The sequence below is a fragment of the Equus przewalskii genome, chromosome 20 (genome assembly GCF_037783145.1).
Source record: "Equus przewalskii isolate Varuska chromosome 20, EquPr2, whole genome shotgun sequence".
Classification (NCBI taxonomy): domain Eukaryota; kingdom Metazoa; phylum Chordata; class Mammalia; order Perissodactyla; family Equidae; genus Equus; species Equus przewalskii.
The window spans coordinates 43,861,132-43,876,711 of NC_091850.1; the positions used below are offsets into that span (position 1 = coordinate 43,861,132).

The 15,580-nt window shown below is 43.0% G+C and overlaps 1 protein-coding gene across 1 annotated transcript; it reads left to right on the forward strand.

Annotated features, from left to right (window-relative positions):
* The first annotated feature begins 2,022 nt into the window (after positions 1 to 2,022).
* ZNF622 (zinc finger protein 622) lies at positions 2,023 to 14,791 on the forward strand. The gene is made up of 6 exons (XM_008517759.2): positions 2,023 to 2,989; positions 3,798 to 4,058; positions 4,288 to 4,450; positions 7,311 to 7,423; positions 13,159 to 13,302; positions 14,534 to 14,791. The coding sequence occupies exons 1-6, from the start codon at positions 2,362 to 2,364 to the stop codon at positions 14,659 to 14,661; spliced, it is 1,437 nt and encodes a 478-aa protein (XP_008515981.2). The 5' UTR covers positions 2,023 to 2,361; the 3' UTR covers positions 14,662 to 14,791.
* Positions 14,792 to 15,580: the final 789 nt, after the last annotated feature.

Below are 15,580 nucleotides of genomic sequence, written 5' to 3' on the forward strand. Positions count from 1 at the left end.
CAAATGCTAGTGGTAGCCAATTTCCCAAAATGGTCCCCAAAGACACCCCACTCATGCTTTTATGTAGTCCCCTCCCACACTAAATAGGGCAGACCTTCATAAATAAGAGCACATTGTGGAAATGCCCATGTGTAACTTCCAAGGCTAGGTCAAAAAGACATTGTGGCTTCCACTTTGCTCTCTCCAGGGGAAGCCAATTGCCCTGTTATGCGGACACTCAAGCAGCCCTATAGAGAGGTAGGTCCCCTTGGTGAGAAACCAAAACCTCTTGCTGTGTGTAAATGAGGCATCTGCCCAGGGGATCCTCCAGCCAGTCAAACTGTCACATGACCTGAAGCCCTGGCCCGTATGTTCACTGCAATTTGATGACACCCTGAGCCACCCAAATTCCTGACTTAGAGAAACTGAGGTAATCAAAGTTTGTTGTTTTAAGCTGCTAAATTTGGGGGTAATTTGATACAGAGTAATAGGTAATACAATGCTATGGAGAAAAGTTACGCTTAGTAAAGTCAAGAGTTGGGGGTAGGCACTATTTTTGACAAGATATGGATAAGCCCCTCTTATAAGGGCATTTGGGCAGAAATCTTAAAAGTAAGGGAGCAAGCCAGAAAAAGAATGTTCGAAACAGAAGAATAAAGGATTTCTAAGACTTGTAGGAACAAAAGATGCTCCATAGCTCCGTAGCCTTGTTAAAGGAACATCAAGGGGGTCAAGGTGTCTGCAGTGGGGTGAGCGGAATGGGGAGAAGAGTGTGGCAGGAGATCAGAGGCAGGGCTGGGGGTGGTGGCAGATCATATAGGACTTCCTAGAATAAAAAAGTGTCTTAGTTTATTCCAGCTGCTATAACAAAATACCACAGTCTAGGTGGCTTATAAACAGCAAACTTATTTCTCACAGTCTGGAGGCTGGAAGTCCAAGATCAGGGTGCCAATATAGTCTGGTGAGAGCCCTCATTTCTGGTCACAGACTTATTATATCCTCTGTCGAGTCTCTTTTAAGACAGCATTAAGCCTGTCAGGAGGGCAGAGCCCTAATCACTCCCCAAAGGCCCCACCTCCTAACACCATCACCTTGGGCATCGGGTTTTCAACATATGAATTCTGGGGGGGCACAAACATTCAGAACATAGCAATAAGGTGTTTGAACTCTACTCTGAGCCACGGGAAGCCACTGGAGGGTTTTGAGCAAGAAGAGCAAAGTGACTTGACCTAGATTCTTAAATCCGTCTGTATGTTTGCGTAAAGGGCCGCTAGGATTCTGAAGACGCGGTGTTCAGTGCTGTAACAGGGCTGCCTGGTTCAGCGAGGCTGTGCAGAGGGGTCTAACCCCCCTGAGCCTTTAACATTCATGTCCCCATAGCCCTGCCCTGCTACCTAGGAGGCCACATAGTTAACGGAGCACACGGAATGGGGCTAGTCCGAACTGAGATGTGCTGCTAATTGTAAAACACACATTGGAGTTCCAAGATTTAGAACCAACAACCGAATCTAAAATTTCTCATGAAACCTTTTGCAGTGATTATATGTTGAGATGGCAATATTTTGGCTACACTGGGTTAAATAAAATACATCAGTCTCACCTCTTGCCTTTGTAAAAACGTGGCTACTATTCGAGTTAAGATTGCATACGTGGCTTGGACTACACTTGCACGGGCAGCGGCTCGGCTGCGGCTCTTTGCTCCTCACTGGCCAACTCGTCATTCACTAGTTTCGCCTGCGCCCTTCGCTGGAAGGGCCGCCCCAGACCCTCAGGTTTTCCCGTGAATTCCCTCGGTCTCCGGCCTGAGGCTCCGGTTTCCCGGACACCAGCCGCCCGGCGAGGGCTCAGGTGGTCCGACTGGCTGCTAAGCAGCAGCCCGCGCTTTCCCGACATCCATTCATCGGGCTGCAGGGGCGCGGCGCGCGGTCCTCGGAGAAGCCCGGACCCTCGCGTGGCCGCCTGGACCACTCCTCGGAGACCTGCTGACCCGAGAGCCGCCCCGGTACCCGACACCCACTTCTCGCGCAGTCGTCGCCTTAACCACCACGCAACACGAAAGAAAGTAGCGGAGGTGGCGCGGCACCCGTCAATCAACACCCACCTCAGGCCGACTGGGCGGGGCCTGGTTAGCCGCATACCTCCCTCGCCGTCCGCCCTTCTTGTTCTCGGAGGGGGCGTGACTACATGTCGGGAGGCGGGACTTCCTGTCCAGGGGGGAATAACTTCCCTGGTGTGCCGGAACTGCTCTCAGAGCGAGTCCGGAAGTCAGTGTAGGCTAGTTTTTCGTGGCGGCTGAGGCCGCTTAAGGACTGAACGCCTCGCGGGGTCAGAGCTCTGGTCTCTAGATTTCTGCTTTGGTCGCCTCTTATTTCCCGTCTGGCGATGGCGACGTACACCTGTATCACCTGCCGGGTGGCCTTCCGCGACGCGGAGCTGCAGCGGGCCCACTACAAGACGGATTGGCACCGCTACAACCTGAGGCGGAAAGTGGCGGACATGGCCCCAGTCACCGCCGAGGGCTTCCAGGAGCGTGTGCGGGCGCAGCGGGCCGTGGCGGAGCAGGAGAGCAAGGGCACCGCCACCTACTGCACCGTCTGCAGTAAGAAGTTTGCCTCCTTCAACGCCTACGAGAACCACCTCAAGTCCCGGCGGCATGTGGAGCTGGAGAAGAAGGCCGTGCAGGCCGTGAGCCGGAAGGTGGAGGTGATGAATGAGAAGAACCTGGAGAAGGGGCTGAGCGTGGACAGTGTAGACAAAGATGCCGTGAACGTCGCCATCCAGCAGGCCATCAAGGCTCAGCCGTCCATGTCCCCCAAGAAGACCTCCCCAGCGCTTAAGGAGGAGTCCAGGAGTCCCGCGGCGGTGGCTGATGGAGGACGTGGGACTCTCGACCGAGACCCGGCGGAGAAACCTCCCCGGCTCCAGTGGTTTGAACAGCAGGCGAAGAAGCTGGCAAAGCGGCAGGGAGAGGAGGAGAGTGAGGAGGAAGAGGAGGACCTGGATGAAGACGGTCAGGGCTCTGTCTGAGGGCAAGGGGAGGACGGGTCCCCCTTGCGTGTCCAGATGTACGCTGGAGATTGGAGGCGGGAGGTGTCAGTTTTTACGTGAAAATGATGCGTGAGGATGTTTAGATGCTTTCCGAAGTGACCTGCCTGGCCAGCATCCGCACAGGGCATTCCGTCTGTTTAGTTCGCTCTTGTAGATTCAGGGCCTAGAACCGTACTGGAGGGAGAAAAATAGGTGCTTAGTAAATATTTATAGAATGTGTCGTTGAATGAGGAAGCTTTTAACAGATGCCTGAGAGGACGTGTTACGTGCCACCCCATCTGCTGTAGAATTTGTAATTCTACTGGGTCTCTAGGGGTGATGGTTTTGTACTTCATTTAGTTGATTCAAACAGTAAAATGATTGGTTCAGAATCAGCTAGCTAACCTGAAATGAGGACATTGAGCCGGTAACCAGGCCTCCTTGACTTTGTGACCTATTTATTCCTGCCTTCCCGCATCACTTCCTATTAACACTGATATTGTAGGTGTTCGTATAAGCATAGGAAAGAAGCAAAAGACTTCCATTAAGGAGTTTACTCTGAGCTGGAAAAGGAAGATTAAGGAATTTCTTAGCCATACGAATTGGTATGTGGTAAATGAATAGATAAAATTGAGATCTTGAAAGAGGGTTTGCCCTCAGACATAATTGGCACCCTGTCTCCCCAAATAATAGGACTGTACCACTGTGTGTTTGTGAATCTTTCTGGTTTTTTTGATTATGGTTAACGCTTTTCTTAAACTAACTTTGTTTTTCAAATCTCTGGCCTGAAGATTGGGAAGATATTGATTCTGATGAAGAACTGGAATGTGAGGATGCTGAAGTGATGGACGAGGTCGAGGAGCAGGATGCAGAGGAGGAAGAGCCTGGGGGAAGCCCCCGCCTTGGTGCCATCCCTGTAACGGACTGCTTATTTTGTCCCCATCATTCAAGCTCCCTCGTGAAGAATGTGGCTCATATGACTAAAGTTCACAGCTTCTTTATTCCTGATATAGAATATCTTTCTGATCTTAAGGGGCTGATTAAATATTTGGGTAGGTACAGTAGTTTTACTTTTAGTGAGGAAATACCGCATTATTGGAGGGCAAGTCTTAAGGGAACATTAGTTTTGTGTTTCTTATCAATCTTTGATTTAATTACCTGCTTATTTTGTGAAGATCAAAAACTTGATGCATGCTTTTTGAATTGTGGAGCTAAATGGTGAGATTTAATCTGGCTGTAAAAAGCTCCTTTCATATTTTTTTCCTCAAATTATTATTCCAGGAGAAAAAGTTGGTGTTGGGAAGATTTGCTTGTGGTGCAATGAGAAAGGGAAATCGTTCTACTCCACAGAAGCTGTACAGGCACATATGAATGACAAAAGCCACTGTAAGCTCTTCACAGATGGTGATGCTGCTTTGGAATTTGCAGACTTCTATGATTTTAGGTAAGTCTTTGGCTTGTAATGTGAACCGAAGTGTGGTCCTCATATTTGCATTGAATGATATGAGAAGTATCATTGACACTGAAGTGTGTCTTTATGTGATATGTTCTTTATAACTCTCGTAACACTTCTCATTCCCTCTCATTTCATAGATAAGAAACTGAGCCTAACAGAGTTAAACACACACATCTAAGAAAGACAGCTGATAAAGCAAGGATCTCAGTTGCAAACTGAAGTTTGTCTGACTTGAAAACTTATTTTTGTTTTTTTTGGATTTAAATGATCAGGAGTTCAGTTTTGTCAGTTGCATTGTGAACAGGGGGCGCAGAAATTAGGTTTCGCATTTTGGTTTCCCTGAGAATCCTTGAATCACAAGCTGTCTCCTAGGAAGTTGGGATGGTTGCTGAACAAGGCCAGTCCCAGGCATTTGATGGTGAGATTATCCCTTAGGTGGTTCACCCTTAACTAGAGACTTGAATAATTCGTACATCATGCAGCAAATCTACACTCAGCATTTGTGAACAGCTTCTTCCTAGTGTCAGGATGCCTATGACATAGCAAGAGTGTGCTACACAAGCAGGGGCGTATATTACCATGCCAGGCGTGCGTAGTCCACATGACACAAGTGTTCAGAAAAGTCCTAGTCTTTTAAGTCATCCTTTTGCCTTTTCCTCCTGATGTCTCATTTCTCTCTTGTAGTGAGGGAGGATTTTTCATTTTAGCCACTTTGATGGCTGTGTAGTGGTATCCCCTTGTGGTTTTAATTTGCCTTTCCCTGTAGTTGAGAATGTTTTTATATATTAATTGGCCATTTATCTGATCAAGTCTTTTGTTTTTCTATTGGGTTATCTGTTGTACTATTAACATTTTAGTGTGCATTTCTCCAATTATTTTCTTTGTATATTTGAACATTTCTCAGAACACAGATTCTTCTAGAACTGCACTGTCCAATATGGTAATTACTAGGTGTACTAGGTGTATTCATGTGGCTATTTCTTAATTAAAAATCAAATTAAAAAATTAAAAATTCAGTTCTTCAGTTGCACTACCTACATTTCAAAGCTCAGTGCTTAAAAGCACGTGTAACTCATAGCTACCATATTGGACACACAGACATAGAAAATTTCTTTCATCACAGAGTTCTTTTGGCCAACACTGTTCTAGAATTTGGCTTTATAGTGGTTAAATTGACAAGAGCTGTATCTCCAGTTCTGCATTCTCCTCCTCTTCCTCTCTGGCAGCCTTCCTAGGGAGAAACAAACAGATGAATTAGTTATAGGTCATTTGCACACTGTCTTTTTTTTTTAGGACAATTTTAGGTTCACAGCAAAATTGAGCAAAAGGTACTGAGATTTCTCATATGCTCCCTGCCCCCACACATGCATAGCCTCACTCGTTATCAACATTCCCCCTGGTGGTACGTTTGTTAGAGTTGATGAACCTACATTGACCCATCATCATCATTCAAAGTCCATAGTTTGTATTATATTTCCCTCTTGGTGTTGTACATTCTGTGAGTTTGGACAAATGTATAGTGACATGTATCCACCATTGCAGTGTCATACAGAGTAGGTTCACTGGCCTAAAAATCCTCTGTGCGCCACCTATTCATCACTCCCACCCTCCCTCCATCCCAGCCACTGGCAACCACTGGTCTTTAATGTCTCCATAGTTTTGCCTCGTCCAGAACATCATACAGTAAGAATCATGCATATGTATGTAGCCTTTTCAGGCTGGCTTCTTTCACTTAGTAATGTGCATTTAAGGTTTCTCCATGTCTTTTCATGGCTTGACAGCTCATTTCTTTTTGATCTGAATAATATTCCATTATCTGGATGTACCATAGTTTATCCATCCACCTATTGAAGGACATTTTGGTTGCTTCCGAGTTTTAGCAATTATGAATAAAGCTATAAACATCCATGTACAGGTTTTTATGTGGACATAGTTTTCAGCTCCTTTGGGTAAAGACCAAGCAGAGCGATTGCTGGATCATATGGTAAGAGTATGTTTAATTTTGTAAGAAACCTCCAAACTTTTCCAAAGTGGCCGTACCATTTTTCATTCCCACCACTAATGAATGAGAGTTCCTTTTGCTCCACATTCCCACCAACAGTGAATGAGAGTTCCTCTTGCTCCACATTCTCACCAGCATTTGGTGCTATCACTGTTCTGGATTTTGGCCGTTCTACCAGGTGTGTCTTAGTGGCATCTCATTGTTTTAATTTGCATTTCCCTGTTGACATAAGATGTGGAGCATCTTTTTACATGCTTATTTGCCAACTGTGTATCTTTTTAGTGAGGTGTCTGTTAAGGTTTTTGGCCCATTTTTTAAGTGGGTTGTTTGTTTCTTATTATTGAGTTTTAAGAGTTCTTTGTATACTTTGGATAACAGTCCTTTATCAGATATGTTTTTTGAAAATATTTTCCCCCAGTCTGTGGCTTGTATTTTAATTCTATTGACATTGTTGTTCACAGAGCAGAACTTTTTAATTTTAATGAAGTCCAGCTTATCAATTATTTCATGGATTGTGCTTTTGGTGTCGTACCTAAAAAAGCCATCACCAAACCCTAAGTCATCTAGATTTTCTCCTATGTTATCTTTTAGGGGTTTTTATAGTTTTGTATCTTACGCTTCGGGCTGTGATCCATTTTGAGTTCATAGCTCATTTGCACACTTTTACTACAGAGAAAATGCTACCAAGTTGTTTTCTTTCCCAGACCATTCAGCTTGTAGTCCCTGCAACTGTTTATCCCTCCCTTTAGATAGCTAGCGGGTTTGCCACGTTTACAAATACAGTTTATGTCTTTTAGTTAAACTTGAGGTGTTCGTCTATTTATTGATGCCACTTCACTATTACAGGAGTAGCTACCCAGATCACAGGGAAGGGGAGGACCGTGATGAGGCCGAGGAGTTGCCTTCTGAAAAGAGTTTAGAGTATGATGACGAAACTATGGAGCTAATTCTACCTTCTGGTAAGTGTATTTGTCAAAAATGAATAGCTTAATGCCAGTGAGATTGTTGGAGAGGCATGTTCCTGTCCATTCCCTTCCATGCTGAGGGAAATAGAACATAAAACTTAAAAGTGTGGGTTTATGTTCTCAGGTACATGGTAAACTCCAAAGGTTACCACTTAGCTCTGTGTTGGCTATTTAGTTTAAATTGGATCAGTATTTTTACTCCTCTTATGACTCAGAATGCTCTGAATCAGTTATTTCTTTTTAAATATGTAGGCCCTTTCTGTTCTGTTCTTTGTCTATTTTTTGGTCCCATTTAGGTTTTTCTTCTTAATCTTGATTTATTCTTATTCTTTGAACTGATTCCTGCTTCCTAGCATTGCTCAGACTTCCAGATGGTAGCCTGGCATGGGTGGATCTGATTTACAGCACCCGGGTTGCCTCTCTGTGTTCTGGTTGTGGGGGTGGCTTGGAGTTTGAATTCTGCCTTCTGCTTTGGAGAACAGGATTCATAATGGTGGGAATTTATCCCAGGTGTGAAAGATAAAAGCCATGAGTATGAGAAACATCCGCTATTGTTTACGATGTTATGATTAGCTGGTAAGAATGGGGAAGCTACAGAAAACATATGTGAGCAGGACAGGAAATGGAATGGTAGAGATAATAAGATCCTAATACCTGGTATTTACTGAGTTATGTTATTTTATATGTACATTATTTTATCTTTACAACAAGCCTGTCAGTTAGATTCTGTTATCTTTATTTGACCTATAAGTCAGCTGAAGCTTAGACAGGTTGGGTAATTTATCCAAGATCATAGACCCAGTCAATGAATCCTTTTCTTCACTTCCCGACACTGCCTCAGAAGATTTGCAGTAGTGGTGGGGTCAGGAGCAGCCACCTTGCCAGTGGAAATGTCTGTGATGAAGAAGCCACTCTCTAGTGTTGTTTTCCACACAGAATGTCACTGCTTAGCTACAGCCAGCCCTATTTAACTTTTTTAATAACCTTTTAAGGCTAAGGGCAGCTTTAGAGTATGAGAGTAGAAGGCAAGGGCAGGCACAACCTGTCTTGAAGATGTAATTCTTCCTACAGGGACAAGAAAGCTATAATGCAGTAGAATATTGTGGCCTGTACGATACACAGTAGCAAAATAGGCCTAAATATGTCACAGAGAACCTTTTCTACTCTAGTCTTCCTCTGGTGAAAATACCAGTACGCAACATCAGAAATGAGTTTAATAACTTTTTTTCTAAGACTTATTTTTTTTTTAGCCCTTTGTCTCATTAGCTTCTACATCCTTAAGTGTAGAATAAGATCACAACAGACCTAGAGTAAGTTGAATAAAGATGGTCCCTGTAAAGCAGTGTGTGGCATGTAGTAGGTCCACTATGAATGTTGGCTTCATTTTGTATCGACATTAGCACATTATGTTATAAAAATGTGCACAATGAGCATTTCATATTTAATAAATATAGTCTAATTGAGAGAAATTTTCACCTGGACTTAAAATTTTTGAAACTTAAAGAGACTTCTTAGCTATCTAGAAATCATTTTCCTAGGATGATTGAGTTTTCTAAGGTCAGCCAAAGCCAAAATGGGCATCTTCTTAGGAATACTCTCTCTCTCTCCCACATCCAGAGGATTACTGAGTGCAGCTCCTAATTGGCTTTTGATTATTTTTTCTTTGTTTTCTCTTTACCCATTTGTCTGTGTCACCATTACAGCTTCCTGTCTGCTCATCTCCAATCTGGTGTCCACTTGACCACCAGAACATTCTTTCTAAAACAAACACCAGTCTCTTTTCCCTCTGGAATTCCTCCGGGGGAGCCACTGCCTTCAGGGTAGCTTAGTTTCTCCAACTGGTCCCCCAGGTATCTTGTGTGATTCCTTTACCCTCCCCCTTGAGTTTCCCTTCTCTGGCACTTTGCGTGTGTGGTGCCTCTGTCTTACTCCTATTCTTCCTTTAAGACTTGGGTTCACCCCCCTGAAAGCCTTTCTGAACTCAGCTCCTGCCCTGCATAGGGAGAGTCTCCTCTGTTCCTATGACACTTGCGTATCTATCATAACATTCCTCTCACATCTCTGTAATTGTTGGCTTGCTTGACTGTCTGCCCCCATTACTTTTCAGAACAAAGATTACTTCTTTCATCTCAGCAGAGGCTCGCAGACACACAGAGCCAGATACATGTTTGTTGACTGAGAGGTTGGAGGCAACTTTTAAAAGGAAAGCAAGGTTGATTCCTTTGGGCCTGCCATAGTACAGGAAAAGGAGAGCAGAAGGAGCCATTCTGGGCTATGAAGTGACCTCGAGGGCTTAGAATGATATTTGCCTGCGGTACTGAGCAGCAGATTGCTTTGCCTTTACATTGTCATGTAGTCAAAGAAGAAACTGGCGTGAAATTAACCTGAAGGTCCAGTTTCCCTAGTTTTTGAAGCCTGGGTTTCCTTGCTCACAGCTGCAGGTGCACTGACTGAGTCATGTTGCTTAAAGGGTTGGGTAATAAAGCTCAGGACGGCTCTTTGACCTGGACTTGGAAGTAGTGAGGTAGCTGGTGTGGTGTTAGAGCACTGTGAAATACTGTACTTTTAGACAGAGTCAGGAAAGATCTAACCAACAGCCAGATACTACCTTACCCTAGAGGTTTTTAACTGGGCCATGCACCCTTGTTTTCTGTGCGCGCATGGGCTCTGTTCCGGGAGAAGGTGATAGTGCCTTAAAGTCACATATGTGGCCGTGCACACTTTTTTAACTGAGTGGGTAAGTGCATATTTTCTGGGGAAAGGTTGTAGTTTCTTAAAAGCATCTGTGACCCAGAGAAGATTAAGAACCACTAATAAAAATATCTATACATCATGTGTTACCTTCATGGGTCTTCATAGATGATTGACTGCTGAGACCTTATAATAGAGTTTTTTAAATAGCAACAAAACATAGCTTTCTTAGTGAGTCAGAAACTACCAATATTCTGAAATTTCTTACGGTTATACTGATACATTGCTTTTAATGTCACCCATACTTGTACCATCTCATTTTAAAAATCAGTCATCTTTAAGTCAGTCTCGATGACAGTGAGGCATGATGGTTTGCTCCATGTCTCAGTACTGGTTTGGGAGGTTTTGTAATGAACCAAGACAATGGGATATCTCTGAATAAACACTATGTACCATGTAGTGATATTACAGCAGTATATTCCATCACCTGTTTGTGTCTTGGAAGAAATTTATCATTCAGAAACCTCTTCAGTTATGCCCAGTTGTATGACTGGGTTAGCATGGATTTTAATGTGAAGCTAATTGGAGAAGGAGTCTCATGTGGAGAGCTTAGTGATATTTAATCAACCACACTTAGTAGAGTCTACTTTAAACTGGTTTCAAAGTCAGGACAGTATTTGTGATACCTTGGATTGAGTTAGTTCAGATCAAGATCACAGAGCCAATAACAAAGAGCATCCAGTAGAGGGCACTGTGGCATTTATTTTGAAGCCTGGGATCTGGCTCAGTTCCTTGAGTTTACTTCATTGCTGTTTAGTTCCTGTGGAGTAGGCTGGTGTGAAAGACACGTCCAGTTAGCTACTGACTAGCCAGATGAAACTGTTAGTGGATCCACAAGAAATACGTAATTAATCTTAGGAAAATTGTAGTTGGAGATATTTTGTTTTCCACCATCTAATGTCATTGATTGTAAGGCCGTTTGTTAGGTAAGAGTGGACAGTTCTCTAAGTGGTTGTTGCTCTGATGAAAGATAGATGGACAGGTTGTAGCTTCACCGTAGCTCAGGCATAACCCATCTGTTAGTTATTGGGAAGTCACACTGTGTTCTAAAAATAATTTTTCCTGATGAGGGCCTTCAAGTTGAGTTGTACTTAGCATGTTATACTTGGTGCTTAATGTCAGGTGCTCACTGTCATTGACCCAGGGCAGGGCCGCTCTGAGCACTGTATGTTTTCTGTTCTGCTTGCTGTCGGAAACCTTGGCATTGAGTAATGAAACCTTTTCAAGGATGTTTTAAAAAGCCACCTTCAATATATATTTCCAAATGCTGCTTAAGAGTATAACTAGATTTATTATGTACGAATAACTAGCATATCATTTAATGATTTTGAAGTAATCATCATTGCAAATGTGGAACATCCTGACCTAACATTATAAATAGAAAATCACAATAAACAATGCTGGGGTTTCCTGCAAGAGCCTCCATTTAAGCTTGAGTCTTATCTGCCAGCTGTATCTGGGAGCTTGGTTAACTCTTACGCTGCCAGAGCAGTCAGGGGCAGGGAAACATGTTTTCATCCCTATTGTTATCTAAAGACCATAGCATCTTTGAATTGAGAGTTTCTCTTTGTCAGGCTCTTGAGTCTGATCGCAAAACAATCTACCGAAAGCAACTACTTTTCCATATCCGTGCAGCAATCAAGCTGTTTTCTAGGTAGCTTGCCAGGTGTAGGGACTTAAAATAAACTGACAGAATTTTTTCATGTAAATTAAAGGTGTAGATCCTAAAAGCAAATACGGCATCCACAATATTTATAGCATCCTGTTTATGGTCTTTCTGCACAAAAGATTCTGAACGAAATGGTTTTATGTATGTAAATGTAGAACTTTCCTAGAAACCATATACATGGTACTACCTACCCGTTTTTTCTTTATTCGTTTTCAGTGGAAATAGCTGTTTCATATCTTGTGTATATGCTGCTGTTAAATTTCTACATGTTTACGTCTATCTGGGAAGGTATCTGATTGCTTATTTTTTAATATTCCTGTGAAAGCATAGCTTGTATTAGTAAGCTCTCAGGTGATGCTGATACCACTGGCCCGGGATCACCTTTTGAGAGCCATTGCTCTGATGGAGCCTGGAGTTAGTCATCACTGAATCCTGCCCCTTCCTGCCCCACCTGCTGTGAAGCTAAGATATAGGGGTCAGCACATTCTTCCTGTAAAGTGCTGGATAGTCAATAGAAATTGATTTCTGAAAGCATGATTGACTTGCATAGTTTTACCAGATTCCTCTGAATAGGCAAAGCTGTAAAGAGCATTCAGCTTAATCATCTTTTAAAATTCTAGTTCACCAGGTGATTTCCGTTATTTAGAAAGCAATAGCACAGGCTTTCTTAGCCTAGACTCTGCTGACATTCTGGACCAGATAATTCTTTATTGTGGAGGGCTGTCCTGTGCATTGTAGGATGTTTGGCAATATCCCTGACCCCTTCCCACTAGAGGCCATGAACCCCACTCTAGCTGTAACAACCAAAAACTTCTCCAGTCATTGCCAAATGCAACATCACCCCTATTTGAGAACCACTGCTATGGAGAATTTAAGCAAAAGAAAGGTGGATTGATTTCTGTTCTAGGTGCAGACTGTGGCTTGTAGACTTGAACATCAGGATTGTTCTCTGTGCTTAATCTTCTTTCCATAAAAAAAAGTTAGTCCCTTACCTCCCAGGGCTCTATTGCCTGTGTCAGGGAGGCATATTGTGTATAAGTAAGTACAAAGTGCTGAACTTTTTGCTTAACAGTGACTTGCCATTCTCTCTCCCTTTTTTTTTTTTTAAATCTCTACTTCTGGTTTTCTTTCTTCCATTTTTTAATATGTTGCTTCATTTTTCTTCACCAGATAGAGCACTGTTTCTTTGGGCATATCCATTTCCAGCTAGATACCCTTAAAAGTCTGATTTGGAAAGCCCTTGCTTTATAGCTCTGCCTTTGAAAAACTATCCAACTCAGTGCTTAAATATTGCTCTTTCAAAAAACAGGTGCCAGAGTGGGTCATCGCTCCTTGATGAGATACTACAAACAGCGCTTTGGCTTGTCAAGAGCTATAACAGTTGCCAAGAATCAGAAGGCCGTGGGCCGGGTCCTCCAGCAGTACAGAGCCCTGGGGTGGACTGGCAGCACAGGTATGTTGATGCCGATGGCCGTGAACCAACCCGGGAGCTTGCATTACAGGAAGGGGCTTGGGTGGAGCTGATTCCATTTACGTTGTCCTTAGGATCCTCTCTAGGGGAGCTTAACTTCTTGGCTCTGGGGACTTCCGTTCCACTTGGTATGTTTATGGCAATGAACCCAAAGCTCCATGACTTGAAAACTTCATATTCCTGGCACAGTAACTTTCTAAAACTGTGTATACACTATTAACTTTTTCAGAAGGTAATAGTTACAAAAATAATTATTTAGTAATCATCAAAGGTTGAAATTATCCTGGAGGTTACCCAGAGGAATTAAATAGTATTCTTGTGGCAAATAGCTTGAGCTATGGAGTCAATCATGACTTATCTGAAATACTTATAGGCTCTTATACGATAAGCACAAGTAATTTAATTAACCTGAGCCTCTATTTCCTCGTTTATAAAATGGAGATGATAATAATAGGACCTACCTCTTAGAGTTGTGCAGGTTGAATGGCATAATGCTTGTACGGTATAGTACATGCACATAAGAAAGACTAGCTATCACTCCTTTCTATAATTTTCCCATAGAAAACTTAGTAAGAGTCAGAGGAATAAAGCAGGCCACTGAAATTGTTAAGCTTTGAAACCTCATCAATATGAAATTATTTAAATCCATTCTGATGTGTATGCTGTATGAAGCTCCATCCTTAGATCTTCAGGGAACATAGCAATCCACTAGAGGACTGTGGAGAGGATAAGAGGAGAGCTCCCTTCTGATGGCTGGAAAGCTCTGGACAACTGCCATCCATTGTAAATGCTACCATGTTTATCTACAGTGGTTTCCTTCACTATGGCTACCTGTGAGCTGTGAGGCTGCTAAATCTAGCAGACACTGACTTCATCTGACTCTTGTCAGGAATTGTCTGACTCAGTTTAGAGTCTCTGCCTTTCTCTGTCCCCTTAGATCTCTGGGGCTTCACCTTTGGGCTCATGGACTCTCTCCAGATGATGAAAAATAAAGAGACTGATCCCAGTGAAATGTATATATATGGAATTTCTAGTATGCAATTCTGCAGTGTGCATAAACCCCCCAGGCCCATTTCGTGGAGACCTCAAGTTAGCAACTCTTATTTAAATATAAGAGCCCCAAACTAACTTTGAGATTCTCTGCAAAGATTGGATTTCTCTGATCAGAAATAGTAGACCCTTGCCTCATTTCTTATCCCCTTTCCAACCACAGGAGCAGCTCTTATGCGTGAGCGGGACATGCAGTATGTCCAAAGAATGAAATCAAAGTGGATGCTGAAGACAGGAATGAAGAACAATGCCACCAAGCAGATGCACTTTAGGGTCCAAGTGAGATTCTGAGGGTCTGCTGGGGCTTGAGTGACCTGTCTCCTGCACAGGTGTCCTGGCCTGAGGGCCACTGGGAGCTTTTTGCTGCTACTTCTCCCTGTATTTCATCTGTTCTGACCTAATAATAAAAGTCAGAATCACACTGGCTTTCAAAGGTCATTTTGGGATAGGGTTTAAAGGTTATGCTTTCACAAAGTGATTGTTGTGTCTACTGGACTTTGGGACCCACTCTGCTGCTTGGCAGTTGCCTTATCGCCTCAGCTTCTAACTGATTATGGCTGTCAGAATAACATGGGAAACTCAGGAGGGACTGGTCCACTCCAAACTTAGTATAACTTTCAGAAGACTAACTTGACCTGTCATGGCACTGGAACCCAAGGGGGCTTTAAGGTTTATGTAGGAGCAAAGTTAAGTGTCACTCATTTGAATGTTTCGTGGCTCACGAAGTAGTGAAAGTCTCTCAGGGCATGTTCATTAAATCTAGGCAAAGTTAAAGAGCATGTCAGTGGCTTCCTGTAAAGATTCTTTATTTGTAAATGTGAATACACAAGAATGACAGTGCTGTGCACATAGACTCCGCTTCCATTGCTGCCTTTACTTGGGCAGTTAGTTTAGGAAGAAAATAAACAAAATTTTAGATCCCATTTTAGAAACAAAAATTACCTCGGGGTTAAATCTCTGAAGAGATTCTCAGTTTAGGTGGTTGAGAGGAAGAAGGAAAATATTGGAAGTGAAGTTCAAATCCATTGAGCTACTTTTGTGACTTTGGAAAAGTGAGTAGGTTTTTTGAATTTGTAAAATGAGGTGTTTATTACCTCATAGGTTGTTGTGGGGGTTAAATAAATCTACCAAAGAACCCATCACTCATTCAGTCCCTGGCACAAAGTCAGTGCTTCAAGTTCACCCTTATAGAGCAAACAGGGGCCCCACG

Bases quoted from the DNA above. Each gene is read 5' to 3' on its own strand.
- ZNF622 (XM_008517759.2), top strand. From the start codon at position 2,362: ATGGCGACGTACACCTGTATCACCTGCCGGGTGGCCTTCCGCGACGCG. The intron at 2,990-3,797 runs GTCAGGGCTCTG...TCTGGCCTGAAG, and splicing joins GGAGGACCTGGATGAAGACG to ATTGGGAAGATATTGATTCT. The intron at 7,424-13,158 runs GTAAGTGTATTT...TTCAAAAAACAG, and splicing joins GGAGCTAATTCTACCTTCTG to GTGCCAGAGTGGGTCATCGC.